At 43.0% G+C, this 24,791-nt stretch overlaps 1 protein-coding gene across 1 annotated transcript in view; it reads right to left on the bottom strand.

The window, feature by feature from the left end:
- Window positions 1-24,791, bottom strand: part of SNTB1 (syntrophin beta 1) — a 159,325-nt gene that overhangs the window by 7,552 nt on the left and 126,982 nt on the right. The window contains exons 4-5 of the mRNA XM_065399435.1: window positions 13,900-14,039; window positions 1,285-1,481 (exon numbers count right to left, since the gene is read on the bottom strand). Coding sequence (XP_065255507.1) covers window positions 1,285-1,481; window positions 13,900-14,039 — 337 coding nt within the window. The remainder of the gene's footprint in view (window positions 1-1,284; window positions 1,482-13,899; window positions 14,040-24,791) is intronic.

Genomic DNA, 24,791 nt, shown 5'->3' with positions numbered 1-24,791 from the left:
AAACCAACAAATAGTAACGGCAGGGTGAAGAGGGCTCAGCCAGGCATTCGAGATCAGTAGGCCAAAATATGGGCTTGTCCACATGGGGAAGTTAATCTGAAATAAGGTGAGGGGTGAATTTGAAGCCCTACTGCTATTCTGGAATAACTCCACTTGTGGATACACTTATTCCAGAATGAGAGCATCCAGACAGGGAGATAATCCAGAATAGCTATGCCATTTTCCTCATGTAGACAAGCCCTAAGAAGAGAGACTGCCGTGCTTAGTCACTCAGGCTAGGTCTACACTACCCGCCTGAATCGGCGGGTAGAAATCGATCTCTTGGGGATCGACTTATCGCGTCTCGTCAGGACGCGACAATCGATCCCCGAATCGACGCGCTTACTCCACCAGCGGAGGTGGGAGTAAGCGCCGTCGACTGGGAGCCGCGGCAGTCGATTTTGCCGCCGTCCTCACAACAGGGTAAGTTGGATCTGATACGTCGAATTCAGCTACGCTATTCGCGTAGCTGAATTTGCGTATCTTAAATCGACCCCCCCCTGTAGTGTAGATGTAGCCTCAATCTTGACTGCATCTTAGAAGGAAGATAGATTGTCTGAAAGGGGGAGGTGTTATTAGACTGGCCCCCATTTTTTTTTTTTTTTTAATGGGGGTCAAGGTGGTAAATGGCCTATATCTATTTGTGAATTTTGGACATGTATGGCTCTGACCTTACCCACTCTTCTTTGCAGACAGGTCCCCCAACCAGATCACCAGTAACCTTTACTCCCTCCCCCCGATGTCTCCTCTGACTCCAGGAGGATGTTCTTTCCAGGGGTCACAGAGCTGAGGCCTTTGAAACAGAAGCACAGCAGCAGCAGGAGCCCCTCCTTTTTCATCATGACAATCACTTCCCAAAGGCATGAGGTCCCCATCTCTGACTCTAGCACTTCATGCATGATTGGCTGCTAGACTCGTATCAGAATGAGGAAGAAAAGAGCAAAACGGAAGTCAGAATGACACGATAGGGGGCCTGAAAACACAATTTGCCACAGTTACTATAGCAGTTAAGAGCTGGCTGCAAAAGCAGCAATGAACTTTTCATAGAAACATTTTGTCTACGTTCTGAAGTTTCAATCAGCTCCAGCGGAAATAACTTGGAGAGACCAATAAACTTCTCCAAGCATTGATCCCGGACTAATGATCACAGATCCAGCGTTTTGATTCTCGCACTGAGAAACACGCCTAAGGACAAATGCCAAAGTGACTCAACATAAAGAAGAAGAACTTCCAAGTGTTACTCACAGGTTGTGATTTCCGTGATGAGCTCAGCTGAATTGTGGCAGCCCTGCACTATGTTCCTTGTCCACAGTGAGAGGTCTCTGCTAGTCTCTGTCCTGAAGAGATGGGTTTCAATCCCTTGCCTTGTACCGGTGCGTGTTGCAAAAGATAAATCCACCCCAGATTGTGGGGATCCTTTACCTGGACCTGAATGGACCAACCTGAAATTGGATTTAAAAACAAAATAAAATGTTTGCATTGCCTGACGCTGCTCAGACTGCTTGGAGTTTCACGTTGCACAGCTCTACCCAATGGAGTGAATTTAGTGCTGGTGAAAGGTTCGAGAGTAACAGCCTTGCAGACTGAAGGCTTCTGTTTATCCACACAACAGGTACAGAATGGGCAGAAGCAGGGCAAGAGGCCTTAACACTGACCTGCATATGGGAGAGAGTGTGACTCAGTTTCCAAGCCCACTCAGAGCTTGACGTCCCTGTTGAGGCTGCCAACAAGAGTGGCAAATAGTGCTAGTGGGGGTGGCTTTTGTGATGTGGACACATCTTCCAGGAACTGGACACAACACAACCAAGCAGCCCCAAAATCTTGGGTCTGGGGTTATATATGATCCTAGTTCTCTCTCATTTGGGCTAGGAATGATACTTGCTGAGCCTGATTTTCAAAACATTGAAAGCACAGGGCAGTGAGCACCAAATCTGCCTCACAATTAAAGCAACTGCACATACAAAGGAGCAGCAGGATGTCTAAACGGATGATAAGGTGTCTAAATATTCATCTGGGTGTACAAAACATTCAATTTGCATCAGGGATTGTGGCAATTGTGCGTAAAAATTAGCTACACAATTATGCACCTGACTCTGGCCTTAATGCTTAAGCCCTAAACTGTATGCTTTGCTTCAGAGATATGAATGCTAATTCAGATAACATTATATAGAGAGAAACCTCTTCCTTCCAATGGCAAAATGCATCTCTGATAAAACCTAAAAATCTGCAGCCTACCTTCACAATAAATGATGTTAGCTAACAAGGTAACAGGCTCCTATAAAATATCTAAGGGCAGACACCAAGTACCATTTTGTATATATTTTTCCTTAAACAACTAAAGCGCAGATAATTTCAAATGCACCAGCTAACTGTAACCTTGAACTTTTCTCTTATATTTTGTCGAACATAAAGAAAAATTGAAGCTACTTTTACTCCAGTATGACCAGCTGATTTTCAGAGTGGCAAAGCAAGGTTTGTTCACCGAGCCCGAAAGTTAAATTTCAGAAAAAGTCATTTTCAGATAAAATTGACATCCAAATATCTCTTTTCTCCTTGAGATGATCCATATTTTAAGGGGAGTGCAGGAAGTTAGAGAAGTAATTCAAGGACATTGCAACAATTCAATTGTAATGATGAATGCAGAGAAACATTTCACCATTTAAAGGTTAAACACTAAATCTTGGAGAGACTGAGAAAGTGAAACCACAAGAAAACAGGACTATAAATGTGTCTTTTTTTTTAATCTCACCATATGTAAATGATCAATGTTGTACACAGAGACAATATATAACAAAAGGCCACTGCTCCAATACTTGCAATGTAAAATAATCCCTAAATTTAAATATTAATTCCCAACTAACAATTTCTTTTGCACACCTTAAAGAAAGATTCCTTGTGCCTGACATCACAAAACGGTACTGTTTAATGAAGAAAGTGTATTATAAAATAAAAAGGAAGTAAAGCAACAGGAGTTTGGCATTTGAGAATCAGATGCCTCCATTCTGAAACACTGTACCTTGGAGAGTACTGTACACAAAAGCTCATCTGAATAGATAAAATCACAAAGGCAAAGACATTATGCCTAAAGCAGGGAGATTTTTGAAAGACATAATGGGCCAGATCCCCAGTTGGTATAAATAATGGAGGTAGGCCAATTTATACTAGCTGAAGATCTGGCCCACTCCTCCCTAAGTGCGATTTCTTTGCTGCTGGGATATAAAGTTTTCTAGGTTTGTCCATCTTTGACTTGATGGAAACTTTCCATGCATTCGTAGCTTCTGATCAATTTCCTTGATTTAAAAAAGACAAGACAAGACAAATCATGAGAAATTAAAGCAGGGCCAGGTTACTGTCTTCAGATCTGCCTCTGACCATGTGGCTGGGGAAATGTGCCTCTTCCACAGAGCTATATGTCATCACAGTACACCACTTTCATCCTGGAAGGCAGGCCTGGCTTGAGACATTAACTTCCACAGCCCCCTTCCGAGCTTTGGCACCCTCCCATCTTTTGCGGGGGATCCTGAGGACAGCTGATAGCACACCTCCCTTGCAGCCATGCGACTCGATGGAGGAAGAGGCAGAATCAGAGCTTGAGTGGAGGCCTCCTGAGTCCCCCGTTTGTTCTGCAGGGCTCTCTTCCCCACTCCCAGTAGGACAATATGGTGAAAACTCTGCAAGGGCCATCTGGCCCTTGACTATCAGTGTGGAGGACTGGGAGTCAGCACTCCTGGGTATATTCCTGGCTGTGCTTCTAACTTCCTTGGGCAAATGACAGCATGCCTGGGTGACAAGATGGGTGAGGTAATATCTTTTGTGGGACCACTTTCTGTTGGTGAGAGAGACAAGCTTACACAGAGCTCTTCACAACAACACTGCATACAGCATGCCTGGGCCTCAGTTCCCCAATCTGCACAATGGGTATAATAATCACTTTCACACTGCCCCGATGACAAGCCATTTTTAGTAAGGGGGTTTGAGAGTCATAGATAGAGGGTGTTTTACAATATCAAACTGTTGTTATAAAACAGTAAGTTTTAACAGACAACATTATTTCCCATGAGAAATTGTACACTAGGAAACTATTTCAAAGTTCTCTGTCACATCCTTTCTGCTGTGGACAGAGTTCATTAACTGCTCTAATAAGTACTTCCCAGCACTTGTCACACACTGTGCCATTCAATTTGGAAACCACATACTCCGAGATAGTAAGTGCCTAAAACTAGTTCACTTCTACAGGAAAATGGCATCATATGTTATCGATAACATCAATAATACAGCAGGACTAACATTACTGGTTCTACAGTATGTTGACAGACACGAGCAGCATGTTGGACCTACATAGTACCATAACATCACATCCAGTATTAACCATATTTATTCCCTACTTTCTTATCCACATCACTACCTTCTTACTTACTCTGAATACTAGAATTTCAGGTACACTATTTAAAATTCTACTCATCATGGCATCGACTGTACATCCAGTTAGAGATCAGGCTTTGCAAAGTCCTGCAGTGAGACATGAACTAGACAGGTATTGAGCAGGGAGTTAATATTATGAGATATCATTACTTAGGTCTTTAAGTCTGAGACAAAGGACTCCCTAGTCTCCTTTTGGCCAATACTATTGCTGTTTATATGAAATATTGGAAACATCAGGCTACTGAAAAACCCAACAGCCATTGAAGAAAGCAAGCTAAACCAGTTCTTTTTGCTAAACCAAAGAGCTTGTTATTTAGCGGCTCAAACTGGCTGATTGACACAAAAATCAGTTCTTCATTTGAGGAGATATCCAAAACCACTTCGAGAGCTTCCCAACAGTCCTAATAACATTACAGAACCTCAGAATATTTACTAGCATGCATCTTTCGCTATTCATATTAAAAAGAGGTCACCTGAAGGTTATTCAATGGTGGACACTGTACAAAGAACTCCAGAGATAAACTGGAAGCTGGTCATTAGTATAACCTTCAACTTTCAGCCAATGCAGTCATCGGAAGGACAGACTTTCCAAGGTATGAGATCCACACAGTGGTTCTCAACCAAGGGTCCAAGGCCCCCCTGGGGAGCCACAAGCAGGTTTCAGGGGGTCTGCCAAGCAGGGCAGCATTAGACTCGCTGGGGCCCAGGGCAGAAAGCCAAAGCCCCACTGCATGGGAGTCAAAGCCTAAGCAATGTAGCTTTGAGGGGGGTCCTGTGGCATGGGGCCTGGGCAACTGCCCTGCTTGCTACCCCTTAATGCTGGCCTTGGCTTTAATATGCAGAAAAACAGTTACTGTGGCTCAGGTGGGCCATGGAGTTTTTATAGCATGTTGGGGGGTCTCAGAAAAAATAAGGTTGAGAACCCCTGAGATACAGTATATGTCTAAGAAGCACTGAGAGCTTCTAGCAAAAATAACATGCATCAGATGAAGTGGATTTTAGCCCACGAAAGCTTATGCCCAAATAAATTTGTTAGTCTCTAAGGTGCCACAAGGACTCTTCCTTATTTTTGCTGATACAGACTAACACGGCTGCCACTCTGAAACCTGAGAGCTTCTAGAGCTTTTTCACCAGAACTCAAAGCAGCCACCAGAGGGCATACGAATGTTGGTAACTGTAAACCAGTCTGCTCAGGATTAAGTTGATATGGGGTGTATTAGGAATAGACAGTTACTGTAAAATGCCCCTCTTTACATTCCGTAGAGAGGTGTAAACACAGATTAGTTTTTCAGTTTATCTGATTGCTCCCTCTTCGATTTTTATTCTGTCTACCTTCTCCATTTTTCAATGCTTTACGTATGCACAGTATCATGAGATGAGGAGTACAAACCAAGGTGTTGGTGCTGGGTGGGACTCTGTGGTCTGCATTTTACTTTAATGATATGAAAAGAATCTCAGGCATGTGTTGCAGCACAGAAAAATCTTCACAAATGACAGTGAAATTCTCATTGACACCCTGGGGAGAATTTTCAAAGCAGGTATTCAACTGCTCAGCTTAGATTTATGTCAGTAGGCATTGATGTAAGTTCTTCATCAAGTGCAGTCATCAAACAGCTCAGTCGAGCAGAAAGCTTTGAAAACATTACTCCTTTTCTACACAGGATACTCCCCAGTCTGACTTCCACCATGAGACCTGCTCTTGAACAGCTATGCCCTTTGGAAATCTGTCCCTCCCGGCTCACTCACTCATCCTAGCTTTGTCCCTAATGTAACATCAGTGGAAGACTCAAGATAAGACCGTACTAAACTTTCAGACCCTCCTAAAGGGAGAAAGCAATACAAGTTTGAAAGTGTTCTCCACCTTTGGGGTTGGTTGAATGTTTTTCTAGTCATGTTGCAGAAATAGTGGACCTGGGGAGTACTCACAACAGCTTGGTGCTCAGATAATAGCGAGGGGAATGTTAGAAATACCTAGATAAATTAAACATAACACATAGTAATTGTGACAAAGAGTCCTGTGGCACCTTATAGACTAACAGAAGTATTGGAGCATAAGCTTTTCGCATGTGTCTGACGAAGTGGGTATTCACCCACGAAAGCTTATGCTCCAATAATCTGTTAGTCTATAAGGTGCCACAGGACTCTTTGTCGCTTTTTTCAGATCCAGACTAACACGGCTACCCCTCTGATACTTGACACAGTAATTGTAATTATCAAATGTCTAAGCTTTGCTTTGACATTAATTAACAACAGAAGCTATTTGTTGATTTGTGTTCCAAAGCATCAAGAATGTTTCCAGACAAAGGCATTAACTATTAACCGAGTTAACACCATTTCGGTCACAGGATGTAGCTTTGCATTAGCTTTTTGGCATCATAATGTGTAGATGTTCAATATTACATCAGAATTTGGGACTTAGCATTTTTTTCATGTCTACTATGATATATGATGCAGTTTTATTGTAGGGTTGTTGTTGTTTTTTTTAACTTCTACAGCACTTTACACACATTTAACATTGATTTTTTTAAGCTGCACACACTCCTGTGATGTGGGTAAGTATTGTTATCCCTGTTGGACAAATGAGAGCACACTGAAAGACACATATTATGGCAAAAATGTCTCAGACTCAGCACCAAAATGCAGGAGCCCTAACTCCCAATCGCCTCTTGTAGTCCTAGAGTACAGTGCCTCCCAGTGTATCATTTAAACTTATCTCTATTATATATGAACCATATTCCACACAAAGCTGGAAGTACAGACTGATCTTTAGGTCTTATATGGATGCCTAACATTTATATGTTGAAATATTGGGGGGGGGGAAAGGGGGGGAGAATCAAACATAAAAAAAAAAAAAAAAAGACAGATCCATGTAAACCTACTGGTGGCAAACTGACAAGCAAACAAGGACAGGTTGAAATTCTGCTACTACAGTGCAGTAGAAATACTGTACCCCTTATCCTACCTCCAACTTCCTCTGCTCATTGCCTAAGGTAGATTGACCAGGACTCTGTACAATAGTATCTGCTACTGAACTTTTTCAGTGTTCAGCAGCATTTCAAATATGCTTTAGCTTAGCAAAAATGTTTTCCCAAGGACTCATAAAAAAGCTGAAAGATGGGAACAGCCAAGATTACAACATGCTGTCTGCAAACTTTCCAGGTGAAAAGTTATAAATTGCACCAGTCAATGCACAGAAGGGTATTAGAGAATGTGCCAGTGGGCAAGTTAATCACTAACAAATGTCTGAAAGTAGCAGTCAACATCAATAGTAAACTGCAGGCTTTAAAAAAAAAAAAACAACAAAAAATTAGGAGCCCCGCTGGGCTTTGAACAAAATACAAAAATAACAGGATGTTTAAAAAAAGACACCACAGCTAGTAGTACACAGGATTAATTAGTTCAAAAAGACATAGGGACGTCCAAACAGTGAGAACCCACCTACCCACAAACAGATCAGCAAAATGTGTGCTTCCAGGCATAATCTGCTCACATTCAGGGCTTCAGAAAGTGAAATCACATGGGCTCTGAAGCATTTTTTTTGCCCAGTTTCATTATGTGTCATTGCACAAGTGTCTAGGTGCATTGTCATTGATTTTCCCAGTTTTCATTTTCTTAAGCATCAGAAATAGGACACTACTGTAGGCAGGATACTGAAGATGGACTACAATGGTCTCATTGGGAATGTCAGGCCCGGTATTCCTCTTTAAATACCCATTTGCACCTCCTTACTACCAGCTTACATAGAGTTTATGTACTAAAGGTTTCTCATAAGCCTAGAACAGGGGTCCCCAACGCACCCACCAGGGCATCCATGTGCGCCCGCCTACTGGCCGCCGGAAAAGCAGCCACCGAAATGCCGCAGAGAAGCGGCAACATCAAGAAGCGCTACCGCTGAAATGCCGCCGAATTTTGATGACGCTGCTTCACGGCGGCATTTAGGTGGTGACGCTCTTGACGTTGCTGCTTCACGAATTTCGGCGGCATTTCGGCGGCAACGCCTCTTGACGTTGCCACTTCACGGCGGCATTTTGGCGGCTGCTTGTCCGGCGGCCACTGTCCTCGGCAGGTAGTCGTCCGGCGCCCGCCCCACGGAAAAAGTTGGGGACCACTGGCCTAGAAGCTGCTGCTTCTGTACTGAGAATTCCCCACTATCCCTGTGTCTACACCACCACGTTAAGTCGACCTAAGTTACGCTACTCCAGCTACATGAATAACGTAGCTGGAGTCGACGTAGCTTAGATTAACTTACTGTGGTGTCTACACCAGACTGGGTTGACAGGAAATGCTCTCCCGTCGACTTACTTACTCCTCTCATTCCCGGTGGAGTACCAGAGTCGACCGAAGAACACTCTGCCATCGATTTAGCAGATCTTCACTAGACCCACTAATTTGACCCCCGGTGCATCGATCACAGCAGCGTGGATCCCACGGTAAGTGTGGACATAGCCTATGTCCCAGCACAGTCAGGAGTCACTTTCATTTGTCACTGGCAGACAGGCAATATTGTATCCAATGTAAATGGGGAGAGGGATAGAATTACAACACACACACACACACACACTCTTTAAAAGACCTGAGCTAATGTTTTCCAAAGTGCGCAAGTGACTTAGGGCCCTAAATCCCATTTTCAATAGAGACTTAGTGCATGTCTACACATACAGCGGTGCAGCTGCAGTGCATCTGGTGAAGATGCTCTGTGCCGACAGGACAGAGCTCTTCCATCAGCATAATAAAACCTGCAAGCAGTGGTAGCTATGTAGGCCGGAGAAGCTGTACACACCAGCGCTTATGTTGGTGTAACTGATGTTGCTCAGGGGAGTGGTTTATCCACACCCTTGAGTGACATAAGTTATACCGACATAGGCTGTAGCGTAGATGTAGCCAGAGGCATCCAGGCTACCTCTCCCTTTAATATAAGTGGGATGTAGGTGCCTAAATACCTTTGAAGATCTGGGCCCTTGGAGCCTACGGGTTTGTCTACTTTGACCGCAGCAAGGTGGGGTGGGAATCTACCCCACACTAGCCCTCTGTGGTCTGCATGCATCCTGCTAACATTCCTTAATGCAGTGGCTCTCAAACTTTTGTACTCGTGACCCCTTGGCTCCTTACAGTAGCCGTATCTAGTCCTCTTTGAAATGGCACTAGCTCAAAGTGTGTTAATGAACTGTTAACATGTGTCAGTAGAGTGCACATAAACAGTTAACCACAGCAGACTAGGGCAGGGTAGATTCACATCCCAACTTGCTGCAGTCTAATAGTTCATGCTGACAAGCCCTAAGTCTCAGTGAAAGTGTTTGGAACCAAAGCTCCTATGGGCCTAAGTCAATACTGAAAATGGGACTTCGGTTCATTTGAAAATTTTACCCAGTCCAAGTTGTTTTAAAAAGGCTTAAAACATTATTCCAAGTGCACTTACTGTCCAAGCATTTAGGGCATGGGTTCTCAAACTGGGGGTCGGGACCCCTCAGGGGGTCACGAGGTTATTACATGGGGGGTCTCGAGCTGTCAGCTTCCACCCCAAGTCCCGCTTTGCCTCCAGCATTTATAATGGTGTTAAATATATAAAAAAGTGTTTTTAATTTGTATGGGGGGGGGGGTTTGCACTCAGAGGCTTGCTATGTGAAAGGGGTCACCAGTACAAAACTTTGAGAACCACTGGTTTAGGGTCCAATCCAACTCCCCACTTAAATCAGTGGAAAGATTCCCGTCGACTTCACTAGGGGATGGATGTGGCCACTGAAGAGCTTTAGTTTGTTTGTTTTGGGGCCAAAGAGGGTGCAAAAAAGGCCAACTTCTCCCTCAAAAGCCTGAAGGTTAGAAGAAAAATAAGAGATGGGTGGGAAAGTACTAAAGAAATATGGCAAATACCATCTTGGCATTTAATCTGTCTTTAGGGGTGAAATCAGTGTTGTGTGCGAGGTACTGATTTGAGAGTCCAAGAGACTAACATGCTCCTTTTATTCCCTGAGCAGGCACGGCATGGGCAGCAGCAGCGAATGTGTCCCTTCGCTGTCCTGCCAACATGCCTCCACACGCCTGTGGTTAATCTTACTCCCTAGCTAGGGGGACTGTTCTGGCTGCCTCTCTTGATTTAGCTGAACAATGTGGTCTGTGTAACAACTCACAGCACATAACGTCGCAAAGCAGCAATACTTATACAACCGTGTCTCCAGTCTCTGATCCCGGGGCAAGGATTTCTCATTCTGTGTATCCTGCACAACGTGCTACAGTAATACCTACATGTTGGTACAATATGTATCCCCCAGACAAAGGAGAGAGAGAGAGAGAGACTCTCTATCCAGTACGTGTCTTGTATTGCTTCAGTTTTTTAAAACCCCATCTGGGGCACAAGTCATTATTAGTGTTATTTCACTTAATGCAAGCGCCTTTATCCCCCATTGTTTATGTTTTCCGAAAGTTCTATCAAGGAACATGGGCACAGATTAATTTCCTCTCCCGCCCCCATTTAAAGCTTCCTCAGGTTAGCATTTGCCCCTTCCAGGACTCATCCCTCACCGGGTCACAACATTCTGCCACTTCCTCAGCACAGAAGGATATTGCAATGGGACGAGATGATCCATCCTCCTGGCATTGGCCCAGCTACCCTGATACAATGTTGGGATGCACTACCACCTGCTGCTGCAATGTCGCGGAGAATACATGGTATCAGAGCCTGGTGACAGAATGTCAGCACGTCCTGCAGTTCTGACACACCCTTCTGCTGCAACATCCTACCTAGCTTTAAATAGGGATTCTTGAATGTGAGCCGTTGTCCTCTTATTGGGTTTGCTGGAGGCACACTGTAAGCTTGTCAGCGTGTTGTAAAGCACAGTGTGATCACCTTACTTTATACCAACACTGTGTGAACAGGAATGAATAAGTTACTTCTCTTTGACTATGTTTGAAAATTCCCAAGAGTCTAGATACTTTGGGGTGAAATAACTTCTAGTATCCTTGGCCTTTTGATAAAATTTTGATTTATTTTTCATTGAATTATTCAACAACAAAATCTTAGATCGTTAGGCAACAAAACTCAGTTGAGTAAACCAAACGAGTGAGAGCTAAAAGGAACTAGTGAGCTTGCCGCGAGTGATACCACTTGTGGCTACTTGGCACCAGTCCCACTGAATGGAATGGCACTGAGAAATCATCTGACTTGGAGTCAGACCAGGGAAATGAGAGCAGCAACTCCTTCTCAAGCCCCAAGACTGTTCTAGCAAATATGATTAGAATTAGTGTCAAAAGCCATGGATGACTCTCAGTGGAAGGAACAAATGTGGGCAGATCTCTCCATAGTGCAGGATCCTGCACACATGCTGGTAAATAAAAATGAAGTCAGTGTGTCTGACAGCTGTACGTCTGACGGTGTCAGCTCTGGATTTAACTGCACTATACTAACCCTAGCCAGTATTTCTCTCTGGGGTCTATTGGGAATCAGATCCATGAGAGAAGCAGGAAGTCCATCACACAGTTGGAAAATACTTTAACTGGACAATGTAGGAAAAACATGATGGTATGATGCGTGCACTTCCTGTGCTCTACCTGCTTGCGTGGCAATGATTTCTCATATGATGCCCATGAGTGAAAATATTTTTGGGGTGGCACTGCACTTTAGTTTGGTCTAAAGTAAATATACTGTAGATCACTTGAAGGAAACTAGTTTGGTTAAGAAATATGCTGTAGTCAGGGGTGAAAGTAAAATTGAGCTCTTACCGGTGCAGGGCTAGCTCTCCTCCCACCCCACCCCAGAAGGGGCGGGGCCTCAGGCAGAAGGGGCGGGGCTAGGATCTGCATCCCCCAGTCAACCCATCTGCACTGCCTGGCCTACGTCGCAGTAGCAGCAGCGGCGGCTGGAGCCCCGGGCCCTTTTAAATCGTGGCCCCGGGGCAGCTACTTCTTTTGCGGGCCCCCCCACCCAGCCGTCGACGCTGCCACGGCTGCGTTTTAACGTCGCTGCCCCTTTTGCGCCCCCCATCGGCGACCCTGCCAGGTCATCGCTGCCCCTTTTGCACCCCCCCTTTGCCCGACATTAAAGCGCTGCCGCAGCAGCGCTTTAAAATCAGCGGTACAGGCCGGTACTGGCAGCTACTTTTTACCGGTACGCCGTACCAGCCCATACCGCCTTTACAGCCAGAGGTGAAAGTGTCTTTGTTTTTCTGTTGGCTTTCTTTCTCCATGTTATGGACACAGACACACAGAGGATGGTGAAGAGACCACATGCCTCTCTGGGTCTAAGCGTCAGTTTCTCTGGGCAAAACACATCTGACTCACATTATTTTTGATCTGTCAGGTGAGTTCCTTGATTCATTATTAAAAAAGAATGGAAAATGGTACTACAGCATTATTTGCAAAGCATTTTCACTCGAACAGGTGAGTCTGGAAACATTTCAATACCTTCCAATGGATTATCTTGATGTACATACTCATGGGACAAAAAATTAGTGATTTTGGGTGACTCAACTTGACACATATCAAAGGGGCTTGATTTTCAGAGGACGGATGCTCAGCAGTTTCAGAAAATCAGGTCCTGTTAAACTGCCTCACATTAGTGATTTTGGGTGCCCAATCACCATAGAAAAGTCTTGCCCAGTATGTCTATCTCAGTAATGGCCATATACAAGCATTTTGTTAAATCAATATTTAAGCATGTCATCCAATCAGTGTTATTCATTTGTTTGACTTTAGTAGCTATGGGGAGCATTTTGGCACTTCAACACACTCCACCAGTTAAAGAATTTCAGTATCTATCCATCTCTTTTGGATAGAGCTTGGGCATTACTAGAGATGGGCAGGTATGGTATCTGGTGTTGAAATACTATGGTGATGGGAACCCTAGACATACCTTAGATAGAAAGATAGATTAGATAATGAGAACAGAGAGTTCACTGAATTAGGAAAAGCTGTAAATAAGCCACTTAGAACAGGAACGCAAACAACGCTGAAAGTAAAACATTCCAAAAATGTGCATGACTCCTGGTGATAGGTGAGCTTCCAAAAAGCTCAGCTGTGGAAACATTACTGGGTGTCATAGTTCCAACCCTGAGTAGTAATGGACTACATTGACTTCCTGGTAGGTTTAGCATGGATAAGCATTCAGAAGTGCAGATGCTTATTTCAAGCCCTTGGGTCTGCAAATTTGATTGGAAATCTCATGGGAACAGGCTCTGTCATGAGATTTCCAGAATTTCTGTTTCAATTCTTGGCCCACAGTATTGTGGGAATAATCTTTCTTGTGATATTTTGGCAATTCCAGTCTTGGACAGAATTTGGAAGTGGGGGAGAAGAGGACACATAAACTGAGTATTTCAAGACCTCAACAAAAAGTTTGGTTCTAAAAACATGACATTTCAAGCGTGATGTACGTGACAATCTCTTTTCTTACCAGGTTCATCCACTCCTAATAACTACTAGAGTGCCTTCAATAAAATATAAAGCTACCTGGTGGCTAGCAGAGGGTAAGTATGGAGAGGGCTGAACCAAGCTTCTTTCATTCGTGGCATGCTGTCGTATATTAAAAGGTCTTTCTCGGTCAGTACAACCAGTGCTGGCTTCCAGTGCTTCTCATTCTCTCCTGGCACCTGGAACAGAACACAGTTTCAATGAAACAATGAGTGAGGAAGAGAAGAGGGACAGGCTAGCAGCCTGCAACTACAGAGCCTGCCAATGTGAGCAAGTAGGATTCGGGCTGAAAAGATTAATGAAGAAACAAGTTTTACTACTACAGGTCTCTGGAACGATTCTGCCTCCTGAATAATATCCTAAATTTATGACTAGAAGCAGCAAAAATGGATTAAAGCATAAGGAGATCGATGAACATCTGTCATTGTCATTAGTACTAAAACTTCCAAACCTGCTGTATCCTTTGCTCACTATGGGCTGTTACATATGTGAAATAAGCAGAGGAAAACGTAGACAGAGCTGGCTCTGTTATTTATATTTGATCTTTAAGAACCCAAGAGGTCTGTTGTTCTTGAATAGGCAACTAGAATGAATGCAAAGTATCCTGTGAGAAACAACTCTAAAATAGTGACATGGGGTGGTGGGGGAGAAGGAAAACCTGATGATCTCTCTCTAATTTCTATGATTAATGATTGTTGGCATGATCCTGCACTCAACTTATCACTGGGCAGAAATCGTGGCTCTGTTGAAATCAATGGCAAAAAATCCATTGACTTCAATGGAGCTAGAATTTCACCTCTGGTGTTTTACTTACTACCATGCACTCATTGTAGTAGTATGTTACTTCTCAGGTTATACTCCTGGGAGAATTCTGCGCCACTGGAATGGGTTACCTAAGGAGGCAGCAGAATCAGCGTCATTGGAGGTTTTTAAGAACAGGTTAGACAAACACCTGTCATGGATGGTCTAGGACGGTTTACTTCATCCTGCCTCAGTGCAGGGGTCAGGACTAGATGACCTCTTAAAGGTCCCTTCTAGCCCTACATATCTATCATTCTTCCTGAAGCAACATGAACAAAAACATGTTTTGGTTTTACATTGAGAAAAAGATCTCTCAAAAACAGTGAATTTGATTTCATGTTATGTTCAAACTGGACAAAAAGAGTGACTATTACTAAGGCTGCAAGTTTGTCACCTCTGCAGCAGGCAGCCGGTGCACCTGGCCTGGGGGCAGCTCAGGCAGCCCCTGCACCAGTTGCACCGGCCACCACGCCCCCCGCTGCAGCAGGAGTTTGGGGGTGGGAGGGGGTTGGGTCACGGGATGGGGTGAGGAGGGCTCTGGGTGGCTTTTACCTCAGGGGCTCCCCGGAAGCGGCAACATCCCCCTCACTCAGTGGAGGCAGTGTGCAGAGCTGCCTAGCCAAGCCTCTGCCTAGGAGCTGAGCGAGGGGGATGTTGCCACTCCCAGGGAGACGTGGCACCAGGCAGGGAGCCTGCCGGTCGTGTCAACTCCTCCCCTCCCCCCGCCAGCACCACGGGGGGTCCTGGGCTGCACGCTGCTGCCCGCTCCCCCACCCTCCCAGCACCAGGGAGGGTCCTGGGCCGCACGCCCCAGGCCCCCTCTATCCCCTGCAGCACCTGCGGCGCTCCCACCTGAGCACCTGCGGTGCCCCCGGGCTGCCTCTCCCCCCAAGATTTAGTCAGGGGCATATAGTAGAAGTCCTAGACAGGTCACGGGCCATGAAATTTTGTTTAGTGCCTGTGACCTGTCCATAACTTTTACTAAAAATACCTGTGACTAAAACGTAGCCTTAACTATTACCCACCCAAAAGTGGCACTAAATCCATCTCCTTCCTTCCTAAAAAGATGTCATGCTCCAACTTTCCACTTAATATTTTCCCTCTTTTCTGCTGCCAACAGCGAGGACAATTATGGCACAGCTACCTGTTGCCAATTCTCTTCAAAGATCTCCCCCTGAAATTCACAGCTTGTAATGTAGGGTCATGTATGTGTACTTCTCCTTGATGGTGTCTGATCTGGTGTTAGTAATTGTTGTCCCTTGTGGCTCACACTCCCCAAAAAAGCAACTAAAAAGAACCAATATTACTATTGCTAATGGAAATTCTCCTTTAGCCCAAGTGGTAGTGATCTGGATTTTGGAGCAGGTTTTGAGTTTTACTTCAGCAGCCAATGAGTTCTGTGTCCCCTGATGACTGTTCTCTCTCTATTTGTGCAGTCCTGGCTTCAAAACATTTTCACAAGCATCAGTTTAAACTAACAGAATCAGAACCAGGTATGGGCTTGAACCAGAACATTGATCGGAAACACCTCAAAATGAGAGGAAGTTCAGATGTGGTTCTAAAGTTTGTATATGATGGATATGAATTGAAACATCTGAAACCAAACCACTTGAATGGTAGAAAAATCCAGAGCTGAAACCAAATTTTGAAACTTGGGAACATCTCTATAGCCCGATTAAAGAACCATGTTTTATTGTACTAGGTTACATAATTAAATCTACTAGCGTTAAAATATGGGGGTGAGTCTCATTTCCACTATTATTCTTTATTATTTGTATTACCGTAGTGCGTAGGACTTGTAGTCATGGTCCAGGACCCCACTGTGCCAGGCACTGTACAAACACATGGGCTGTAACAATGGAGAGGACATGCAAAGACCAGCCCAGGATAGGGATGGTGGAGCCATGTTTGTGCCCTCACTGACATTTGACAGCATGGGAAGGGGAATCAGATTCAGAACCAAGTTTAAACCTGGGTATTCTTATAGACTAAACAGGACCCAATTAAACATCCTCAAGCTTTAGGGAAGTTCAGGTCTACTTCTAAGATGGTTCCCAACCAGAACACCAGGCCCCAAATCTCTCGAACTCTGCATAAGTTTGCATCTCCAACTCAAGTGTGGCTTAGTCCCACTCTAAAATACCAGAGGTATTTCCCATGTGAATTAAGTCTTTCAATAATCACACTCCTTTGTAAGTAGGTAGCTGGTTTCTCCGTAGTTATTAATGACTTTATTTTAATTACAAGGAAAAAAACAGCCTAAACCGATTAAAGGTTCATCAGTTTGTTTTGATGAGCATCCATATATTTATTTACAATTTTTCTTGCTGCAACATCTCATTTTCATGTGGTTCCTGGGGGAGACAGCCACACATTTAATCCATCAAACAGTCAAGCAAGAACACAAAACCCAAAGTATTAATAGACAAGTGCTAATCACAAATATGCCAGTCACCGAAAAGATATCAAGCAACTATTAACACAGATACCACAGTTATCTAGAAAAAATTAAGGGGGACCTTAATCCTGTAATTTCCTAACTTTTGAGTGCTGGATTTACCATGGAAGTGTTCTTTAAAGGTCGTTTTTTGGATTTATATTTTCTAGGTTTAAAAAAGGAAAACTAGAAAATATAAATTCCATCATGTGGTCGTCAGCAGTTTGAAGGTAGGTCCTTCAGGTCCATAGCACAGATTGCTACTACTTGAGTTAAGACATAAGAGCAGTAATAGTCTGTTATTTTCTGTATGGACCAGCCACTAGAGCAGGACATGATACACTTGACAACAATGCAATGTTGGGAGTAAGCATTCCTGGCTGGGAATGGGTCTTGTTGTTAGAGACACAACCACACACAGATTTGGCACATTCATTCTAACAGGCAAATTGGCTATGGAGGATTTGTGGCTCAACCACAATGGAGAAAGGGTTGTATTCCCCCAGCTCTGCCCGAAGTGAATCTGTGCAATCTCTCACTTACCCAATCAGTAAAATGGGGGATTATACTTGCCAGGCCTCTGAGTTGAGGCTTTGATCATTAATAAGGGTTGTGAAATGCACGTAAGTATTTAAGACCTGAGTCTAGAACTCGTAGTCTCTTCCTGGCTCCCAGCTCAGCACTTCTTTCCATACACCGAAGTGGTGGCTTCTGATGCTTTTCTCTTCCTGGAGCTCAAGTTCTGTGGGGCCAGGAAGCATGTTAAGTGAAGATGGAATCTTCAGAGCTTTTAGCAGCAAGTCTCTAAAAAGCGACCAGTATTTGCAAATGGCAACTTTTAGCCAAATTTGGATGGATTTTTATGGGGTTAGCAAAAGATGCTCTCCAATTCCAAAGTGACTCCCCCCCACACACACCTTGCCAAACATCAAATTCCTGCTCCCAATCATGGAAGTGCTAGAATTCCTAAAAAACAAAAGAAGGTTGGGGAAACATTTTTAATATTGACAAAGTCACCTATTCTCCCCTAGCCTTACTCCTGGAAATGACTGAGTTGTTTTTGCTGCAATTTAAAAACACAAAAAAACAGGACAAGCATGGAAAATTTCAGCTCAAATGGTTAAAGTTTGGCAAAGTTGGGGTTTATAATGGTAAGTGTTACACAACTTTAACTGCAGGCTTTGCTACCAACTCCATCTACAATTATTATTTGTTGGATATTAATATGTAAACACCAAAGAACAAGTAAATCTAAAAAAAGAAATTGACTTCTTCAGTTGGCAAAATAACAGGCAGCAATATAGTGAGTTTGTAGTGTACTGTCTCCATTTTACAGATGATGAAATAGAGTCACGGAAAGGTTATGCAACTTGCCCATGGTTACATAGGAAGCCAATGACAGAGGCAGGAATAGCACCAATGTCTCCTGACTCTCGGTCCCCATTGAACCTGCTGGTCAAAATATGGGAAGAGAGAGAAAAAAAGAAAAATCTGTACAAATGTTGTCCGTTTTTGCAATTTTCTTTCCCTCCATCAAAACACTGACAAATTATTTCATTGAAAAAAAATCAAACCTTTGAAAATTTCAACCAGCTCTATTGCTTCATTGGTACAGAATGCTGGCATGTTTGCTAATATGTTCCTATACTATTCAAATTACTTACAATTGAAAAAGGTTAACTCAAAGTTGTTCCAATAAAAGATATTACTTCACCCACCTTGTCTTTCTAATATGCTGGGACCAGCTGGGACCACGGCTGCAACAACACTGCAAACAATATTATGACAATTATATGTGCATAAACTGATGCGTGTTTTTGTTATTACTATTGTTAGGTATTGTACTTTGTACAGTCCAGCCTCCCCTAAACTATAGGATATAATAATGATTCTGCCTGTAAACAGAGAACAGGCTGTGGAGTTTTCCTGGGGGAGTGACCTCCAAAAGCAGAACATGTTGATAGGACTCGGCCCTGCTTGGTCCAGGTTAATTTCCCATATCCAATTGCTCAAAATGTGCCCTTTAGCCCGGTGTTGTCTGTTAGCTTAGTAAAAGATCTGATCAACTTCAAAATTACTGTAAATATCTGACATGTCTTAAAGATAGCATTAAAGACACTTCCAAGTATAAATTTCAGTATTATTTTAGATATGTAAAGTGATGTTTTGTGATAATATTTTGGGTGCTGGTTCTTAGTCAGTGGCCTTTTAAAAATTCAGGCACTCACAGTGTAATCCCTTCACTCCCATTACTATTAACAGGAATCATATTTACATATAATCCAAAGTGCCTTTATCTTTCAGACACGTAAAACCACCATCCAATCAAGCATTTAAGCCGGAGACCTTCTTCAAAGCCAAAACATTGTATTAGATTAAAGATGAATGTTTCTAGATAAGAGCTATATAAATACTTTTCAAATTACATTTGGGTTCAAAAATCTTCATCCCATGTCAATAAGATGGAGTGCAGCTCTTCCAAACCAGTTAACATGGTTGCCTTCTGCACGTGGCTATTAAAGTAGCCCCCAAAGTAAATTAGTACCTAGTTGCTCATCCTCCTGAATATGACGCCTGTTAATAGTAATGGGAGTGAAGGGATTACCTTCACAGAGTGCCTGAATTTTTAAAAGGCCACTAAGAACCAGCACCCAAAATATTATCACAAAACATCACTTTACATATCTAAAATAATACTGAAATTTATACTTGGAAGTCTTTAATGCTGTCTTTAATGCCTCCTAGCTAAATTCACCACTTGCATAAGCAGCTATAATTCCATTGAAGTCAATGGAGTTGTACCTGTTTGTACCTGTAGTAAATATGGCCCCTGAAATTAGAAAGACACTGATGTGGTCTACCAAGTAAAGGGTCTTTGACCACGCTAGACAATCTGCACCATTTATAGGTTTAATGTACAAGCAAACTTGAAAAAGAAGAGAATACTCTAACAAGAAGAAATGCCCAGAACAAGTATTCTTTGTGCTGTTAGCAACCCAGCTTATTGACCTACCTCATCCAGCAGTGCAGTTAAAATCCTGGTTTTACAGAGACTGCCTGTAAACACTTTTCAGTTTTGTCTTTACAAAACTAGGTAACAATTCCGTGGTACGTGGAGCACTTTCTAATTTTCCTGTGTCTAGTACAGGGAATTCCTCGGCCCAGGACTGGAACACAGGAAATCGGTGTTCAAGTCTCACTCTGCCACAAACTTCCTGGGTAAACTCACGTAATCTCTTTGTGCCTCATTTCTCTATCCGTAAAACAGGGATAACAAGATTTCTTCCCCTCCCCCCCCCACCTTTTCTTTGGCCTGTCAATTTAGACTGTAAATTCTTTGGGGCAGGGCCTGTCACTTACTCTGTGTGTGTATAGTGCCTAGTACAATGGCTCCCTGATCTCACTTGGGACCCCTAGGTGCTGCTGTGCTGTTTTACAAATAATGCTGCATTTAGTGATGGCAGCTGAAATACTTGTATGGGTGACCACTGTGCATTGTCAACCATCTACAGCCAATCCATGATTACAGTGTCATAGAGTTAGCATTCTGACTTCACCAGGGCAGGCACTTGGAGAGGAAATGTGAGGTGGACATGGGAGAAAAACCTTGTTTAAACTTAGAGAGCATCCTATTAATTTATCATTGAGAATAGCACATGAAAATAAAATAGATTTAGGATACAGCAGAACAAGTTTGAGCCTTCCCTACCCTTGGATGCATTTGCAATGGCTGGCCACAATGTCAGTTCTTCTACCACCTTGAGCATCAGGACATCGCCTGGCCAGCACCATTGCCAGTGCTAGTCTCCTCAGAGAGGTGCAGAGGCATGGGCCACCCACTACCAACTCACAACATCTAGCAGAATTGGCTCCATGCAGCAAGAAGAGCAAGTGCCTGCTGTGATGATGCCTCCACACCATCCCTCCCCTTTTTGAGGGCTGTGGCTTAATGCCATGACTTAGCCCTAAGGACCTTGCCCTGCAAACACTTAAGCACATGTGCAATTTTATTGACATTAATAATCCAATTAATCCAGTCTTCCCAAAGGCTACTCACATGCATAGGCACCATTCTTTGCAAGATCAGGGCCTAAAAGTGCAATCCCTCTGATACACGACAAACATAAACCAATTTATATTTCAAAGGAAAGCAGGGTCTTTTCCCCCCCTCTTGGGGGAAAAAAAAAATCTCCCTTGAAAGACATCCTAGTTTTATGACAGCTTTTATATTTTTACTTATATACTTTGAGCCATAGAGTCAGCTGGTATAAATGGACGTAGCTCCACTGAGTTCAACAGACCCATTTATTCCAGCTGAGGATCTGGCCCCTGATTCTTTCATCTGCCTTAGGTTTCTTTTTTATAAGTTTTTATTTTAAACTTCAGGTATTTGTCCATTTCAGACTTTCAGGAATGGATGAAAGAGTACTTTCAATTTGTGAGTCCCACAGATAATTAAATTAGAGTCCTTGGTCTATTTTGGAGAGCTAGTTTATATTTTCATTAACTCAAAAGAGCCATTTCAATTACATTCTCTGTTTAGTAAACAAATTATCTAGCAGACTTCATTTCAGGAAGCATCCAAATATGGCCTTTAAGAGAACTGTTCTGTTATGGTGGTTTATGCTTCGCAAAAAGTGGTTAAAAAACCTCAGATATTGTGGTGTTGCATTATCAGGAACCCAAAGTACAACAACAAAAAAAGAACTTTTGAAAACTAGATCCTTACTATGTTTGCCCCCCCTCCCTTAAATGCTCTTCTGTGTTAAAGAAAAAATAAATAGCTTTGACACACGCTGGGTATGTTTGCTTGTGTATTTTTCCCCCTTTTCTTTGTCTTTGATGAATTGGTTATGTCCACATTCATAATAAATTTGATTCATTTACAGAAAGCTGCTTGTTAATTTCTGAAAACAATGACTGACTGAACAGTATTTCACTGGCCGAAGCAAAACAGCCTCAACACAGAAATATATCAAGCAAGGTTTATGATGCCAAGTGATGTTCGCATTCATAGGAGCTCATTTGATTCAAGATAATTTTCAGTGCAAGGGTGGGTGGAACAGACAGCCACAGGCAAGGGATGTCAACACCTCCCACGCAACATGAAGATGCAATGTGTTTTACTTCTGAACTTTGTAGTTTTAAACAGGAAATAATATGAAGATTGTTTAAAGAGAAAACGTGTCTGTTTTCATTCCTCTCTCTCTGATCCCAATGAACAACATAATAAAGGCTTGCACCTTTATCAGATTTGGATTTTAGTCAATGTATACAAAATTCCCCAAAGGACATAATATTTCATCCTGCGACTATCTAACAATAACAAGTAGGACTGTCAATTAATCGCAGTTAACTCACGCGATTAACTCAAAAAATTAATCACGATTAATCGCACTGTTAAACAATAGAATAGCAATTGAAATTTATTAAATATTTTGGATGTTTTTCTACCTTTTCATATACACCTCTACCTCGATATAACGCTGTCCTCAGGAGCCAAAAAATCTTACCGTGTTATAGGTGAAACTGCGTTATATCGAACTTGCTTTGATCCACTGGAGTGCGCAGCCCTGCCCCCCCAGAGCACTGCTTTACCGTGTTATATCCAAATTTGTGTTATATCGGGTCGCGTTATATTGGGGTAGAGGTGTATATTGTATTCTGTGTTGTAATTGAAATAAAATACATATTATTTTTATTACAAATATTTGCACTGCAAAAATGAGAAACAAAAGAAAGAGTATTTTTCAATTCACCTCATACAAGTACTGAAGTGCAATCTCTTTGTCGTGAAAGTGCAATTTACAAATGTAGATTTTTTTTGTTACATATCTGCACTCAAAAACAAAACAATGTAAAACTTCAGACCTACAAATCCACTCAGTCTTACTTCTCATTCAGCCAATTGCTAAGACAAACAAGTTTGTTTACATTTACAGGAGATAATGCTGCCCGCTTCTTATTTACAATGTCCAAGAAAACATCATTTTTTTTTTAAATAAATGGTATTCTATCATTGTTTAATAGTGCAATTAATCGCACTATTAATCACGATTAATTTTTTTAACCGATTGACAGTCCTAGATCAAATATGTTGAAATGAAATGTTTTGACCTTTTTGAATCATAATTTTTTGAACTTTCCATCTCACAAAAAATATTGACATTAACAAATTTTGGTGTATTGTGATTTTCCATGGGGCAGAAATTCTAATATTTGAACAGATCTAGGAATTTAACACAAAACAGGAACTGATGATGGATTATCACACATATGCCCTCCTTCTCTTTAAGCAATCTTTCCTCTATTTCAGTGAGTCACGCAATAAATATTGCGCTCTGGATTTTATAGTCCAAAAGTGATGCAAAGAAAAGGTGATTACATATGCTCAGCTGTAGTTCTGAGAGTGTGAACTGTGAGATGAAGACAGCAGAGATGGGAGCCTATGCAAATGTTCCAAGTGTCACAAATATCAGCAGTGTTTGCATCCAGGCAGATACCTCCGATTTGGTTCCTTATAAGTGGGCATGGAGTACATGCAGGACTGGAGCACAGGAAAAGTGGTACAAAGCAACTGTCATTGCCACAGGTGACTATAGATGGGACGGGTATCATAGGCGGCGAGTTATATGGGCCCATGGTGCCCGTGCTCCACCAGTGTTTAGGAACGTGGGCCTGGCTCCACCAATGTTTGGACTTAGGAGGACACGGGGTCCAGGGCAGCCTGGGAGACTAGCGGGGGGCCTGGTGCCAGCAGCAGCAGCGAGTGACCCAGCCCCAGCCCGCCCCGCTCTGCCCGGCAGGCTCCCGGCGTCGCTCGGGGGAGGGGGCGGAAGCCAGAAAGAGGCGGGGAGGGGTCTTGGGGGAAGGGGTGGAATGGGGACGAGGATGGGCGGAGCAGGGGTGGGAAGAGGCGGAGCGGGGGCAGAACATCTGCCATCCACAAGAGCTATTACCTCTACTGCCGCTGTTCCTCAAACCTGGGGCTGGCTGTGGATTAGTTCAAACTTCCAGTTCAATTTACAGCAGCCTCAAGGATGCTTAAATCAGTGGTGTGCAAACTTTTCCAGTCATGCCCCCCCTTACCATTCACAGAATTTGTCGCCCCCCTCCCCGCCATTACTTGTAATTTGAAACTGGGTTTTTTTTGGCATTACTTGTAATCTGAAACTGTTTTTTATGCCGGAAGGTGTAGGGGAAACACAAAGATGAGACTGTTCATTCGGTTTAGTGTTAGTGCGTCTGACTCACTCAAAAGGTCCTGAGCTCTCAACTAGTATTATATGTATTGCCGGTTTATGTCTTTTAATATAAATTATGAATCATTAAATGAGTTTTAAAATTCATGAGAATCAAAATTAATTTTAAAGGGATAGTAGGTGTACTATGGTTATGAAACTTACTAAATTGTTGAAAATAAGGCAGGCTGTGCTTTTATTTGTATGTTGGTTTTTAAAACGGGTGAAAGACTGAAGCTTCTTGAACCTCTTGAAACCTCCTCCCCCCCCCCACCGGGGGAGTGCACCCCCCGAGTTTGCACACCACTGCTCTTGTCCCTGGCTGCCCAGGACGCCTCAGGGGACCATTCCAGCAGCTGGAGATGTGTTCCAGCCACAACCCTTATCCCAGTGGCCAGGAAAGGGGTAGTGCAGAGCTGCTCTGTGGCTGGCCCTAAGCAACTCAGGGATTC

This window comes from Emys orbicularis, chromosome 2 (genome assembly GCF_028017835.1).
Source record: "Emys orbicularis isolate rEmyOrb1 chromosome 2, rEmyOrb1.hap1, whole genome shotgun sequence".
Taxonomy (NCBI): Eukaryota; Metazoa; Chordata; order Testudines; family Emydidae; genus Emys; species Emys orbicularis.
The sequence above is the reverse complement of the archived record's forward strand: the minus strand, read 5'-3'. Positions and strand labels throughout refer to the sequence as shown.